The sequence below is a fragment of the Solanum stenotomum genome, chromosome 2 (assembly GCF_019186545.1).
Source record: "Solanum stenotomum isolate F172 chromosome 2, ASM1918654v1, whole genome shotgun sequence".
NCBI classification, from domain to species: Eukaryota; Viridiplantae; Streptophyta; class Magnoliopsida; order Solanales; family Solanaceae; genus Solanum; species Solanum stenotomum.
This window is the reverse complement of record NC_064283.1, coordinates 10292735-10296049: the sequence shown is the minus strand read 5'-3', so window position 1 is coordinate 10296049 and position 3315 is coordinate 10292735. Positions and strand designations below refer to the sequence as shown.

The 3315-nt window shown below is 29.0% G+C and overlaps 1 protein-coding gene across 1 annotated transcript; it reads right to left on the bottom strand.

Moving 5' to 3' along the window:
- Positions 1-1183: 1183 nt before the first annotated feature.
- Positions 1184-2958, bottom strand: LOC125856520 (endochitinase EP3). Its single transcript, XM_049536082.1, has 2 exons — positions 2508-2958; positions 1184-1749 (listed from the first exon to the last, which is right to left on the bottom strand). Exons 1-2 carry the CDS (start codon positions 2923-2925, stop codon positions 1337-1339), a joined length of 831 nt encoding a protein of 276 aa, XP_049392039.1. The 5' UTR covers positions 2926-2958; the 3' UTR covers positions 1184-1336.
- Between the last annotated feature and the right edge of the window lie 357 nt (positions 2959-3315).

Here is a 3315-nt window from a genome sequence, read left to right as displayed (position 1 = left end):
AGTATCCGCCCGTTATTAATTAAAGTATCCGCGCTACTATATTAAGTATCCACACTGCTATATTATGTATCCGAAAAACACTAAAAAAAGAGATTTTTGGTAATTAATGAAAGAGTAGGGAAATGAAGTAATTTCTTTCTTATACTATGTCATTTGCCTAATTTTTACAAATTTAAAAGTGAAAAGGGAACTACTGGGCTGTGACTACAGCATATCAAGCCCAGAACGTCTTACAAGCCCAGCCCAGCCCATTGAGGTCAGTTATAACCCAAAGTGACCTATAGCACAAAGTTTTGAAATTTCACTTATAAAATGTGATATAGTAATCTGACCTTAAATAATGCATGGTTTAAAATGTTAAAAATAGCTAACTAGAATATTTTTGTTTTTTTTATTTAAAAAAATGAACAAATATATGTAATAAATCAAACCAAACAAAAAATAATCTCAATTAATCCATACGATATATAGTAATCTTTACAATATGATTAATCTTTGCATAATTATATATCTAACTAGAGTACTAAAAACAAAATAAAAATGGATTAGATAAAATCCAACAAGAGGTTACCTAATCTAGCTGACGACAAAGATAAGACTTCTTTTAAAAAGATAATAACACAAACTAATAAAATAAATACTAAAACGTTCCACTTATAAATCTTTTAGTTAAGATCTACATCAAAATTTAGGTACGATAGAAAACTATATTTAACTAAATTTTCCTCAACAATTTTATCATCAATAAAGTAATATCATCCGTGCGAATAAACTAATCTATCTATATACCTCTAAAGCATGTATCTTAAAATACTAAATATCGAACAATATAAATATTTCTTACAAAAATAAATTGTTTTTACCAAAAAGATTACTCCACTTTTATCGGGTGAAAATGTAATATTTAGTGCTTTATCTATAAGTTATGAAATTAAAGTTAATTAGGATAATTTTTTTTTCAAACTCAGAACTTTACTTATCATACATCTTAGAATTCCATGTCTTGCATTTTATATATATTCTCTTCCTTTCAAAATAATTGTCACGTTTTGCTTCTAGAAAGTCCATTAAATTAAATTTGATTAGATTAAATAAAGTATTTTAAAACCAAACTTTAAATTTAAAAACTGCATATAAAAATACTATAAATTGTAATTCTTCTCATATATAACCAATACAGTGCGAAAATACATCAAAGAATATTCTTCAAAGTACAAATAAAAGGAGTACAATATATACTATGTATATTTATTTTAAACAAAAATCAAGTATAACAATAAACTCTTATTCAATTTTCATAAAATCTATATGATTTAAATTCCAACTTGTTAATTAACTAACAAGTAAGATTATCCCCAGTATCAACACCAAGTTGTTGACAATATTGAGTATAATACTCAACCCTTCTAGCAACAGTTTGTGGATTACCACCATCACATTCAATTTGTCCATTAATAGCTCTAATTGTTGGGCCAAATCCTTGTCCAGTAGTAATTAAAGAATGACAATTATTCATCCAATACCATAAAGCTGTTTTGAATGAAATAACACCATCTCTTCCTACTATGTCTGGGTCATTTAATCCATCAAATCCAATAGATTGTCCTGCTGGACCATAATTAAAGTTCCATGAGAGTTGAATTGGTCCTCTACCATAGTAGTTTTTGCCTGATACACAAGGGTACTCTGTGTTGGTCTCATCACAATAGTCTCCTGATGGACCATTTATCTCATTTATGTAGCACATGTCTGTTGTGTAAAGTCAAAAGAAACAAGGATTTAGTTAATTAGTTGTAGTAGTATGTACGTATATGATCACTACTAAAAAAAAAGTGTCGAAGAAACTAACAAGAAATTAATTAGTTGTAGTACATACGTATATGATCGATCAATTATTAAAAGGTTGGTAAAGTTCTCGTCGGTAAAAAGATCGATGAAAAAAGTCTCATATTGGTGATCTGCTACTCTGCTTATAAGGTTTGGACAATTCTCCTCCCTTTAGAGTTAACTTTTGAGGGTGTGAGTTATGTCCAAGATCTAACCGGTTTCTGGAGGTTGATACGGCCTTCATGAGGTTGGTTTTTTAAGTTACATAATCATAAAATGCACCAATTGTTTTGAACCTCTATCTTTTTTACAAGAGTTAGATGCTTTGGATGGTAATTAAGCACTCCTAACCTCTAAGATTGTGAATTCGAGTTTGCAAAGAAATAAAAAAAAAGTGTTATCGATCTCCTAGTCCCTATGAAGGTAAATTTTTGTTTTAAAAAAAATAATCATATTTTGTGTGTAGGATACATTTCTATAACTTCAACACTATGTCTTATTTTTGAAAGATCTGATCTAATGCAAGAAAACCGAGACAGATTTGCATTTTCTCGATTTTTGACAATAAAAACCCGACCCTTTTTGTAGTTTTTTTTAGTGTAATGATAAGTAAATTAAATTCACAAGACCACTAATAAAGTATATATTTTAATGAAAAAAATAAGTAATAACAAACTTACGTCCAGTTTCATGTGTAACATGAGCGAAGAAAGCAGCAATCTCACGCTTAGAATCATCACTAGAACCAACAGTTCCAAAATTACTATAAGATTGAAGAGCTTCAAAAAATCTCTCTCTTGTATAAAACCCTTTTCCTTCACAACTAGAAGCAGCTTGATCAGCAATTCCATTAAAGAATGCATTAGTTACAACATCAGAAACTGAAACTCCATTATTATTATTGCTTGGAGTAGTACTAAAACAAGGTCCTCCTTGACATCCTTCACCACAATAATCATTCCCCGTTCCACAATAACCCCATCTACTGCAACACAAATCCGATGAACAACCACAATTTTGTGCCAAGATTAGTTTTGATGATGCTATAGCTAATGTGAAAAAGAGAAAGAAATATGTTTTTGATGAAGAGAAGTTCATTTTGTTGAGTTGTGTGGAGGGAAGTATGGGGAGGGAGAGGTATTTATAGATGTATGGGAAATTGAGAATTATTATACATGAGCCACTATTGTTGAATTGTTCAAAGTTTTAATATTAATGGACCAAACTTTTATTTATTCATATTGGTTGACTTTGACATTTTTGCATTTTTATGATTTTGTCAAAAAAAATTATTCATATGCTAGGTGTAGCTAGCTTTTTCTCATTTTTCTTTCTCCTTCTAGAATTGAACATACCATGCAAGTTGCATAAATTTGAGTCAAACATATATATATATATATATATTAATAATTGTGTAATTAAATATATCCGATCAAATATTAAGTTTGTAATTTTATCATAATTATATTATAGCAGATAAATATATCT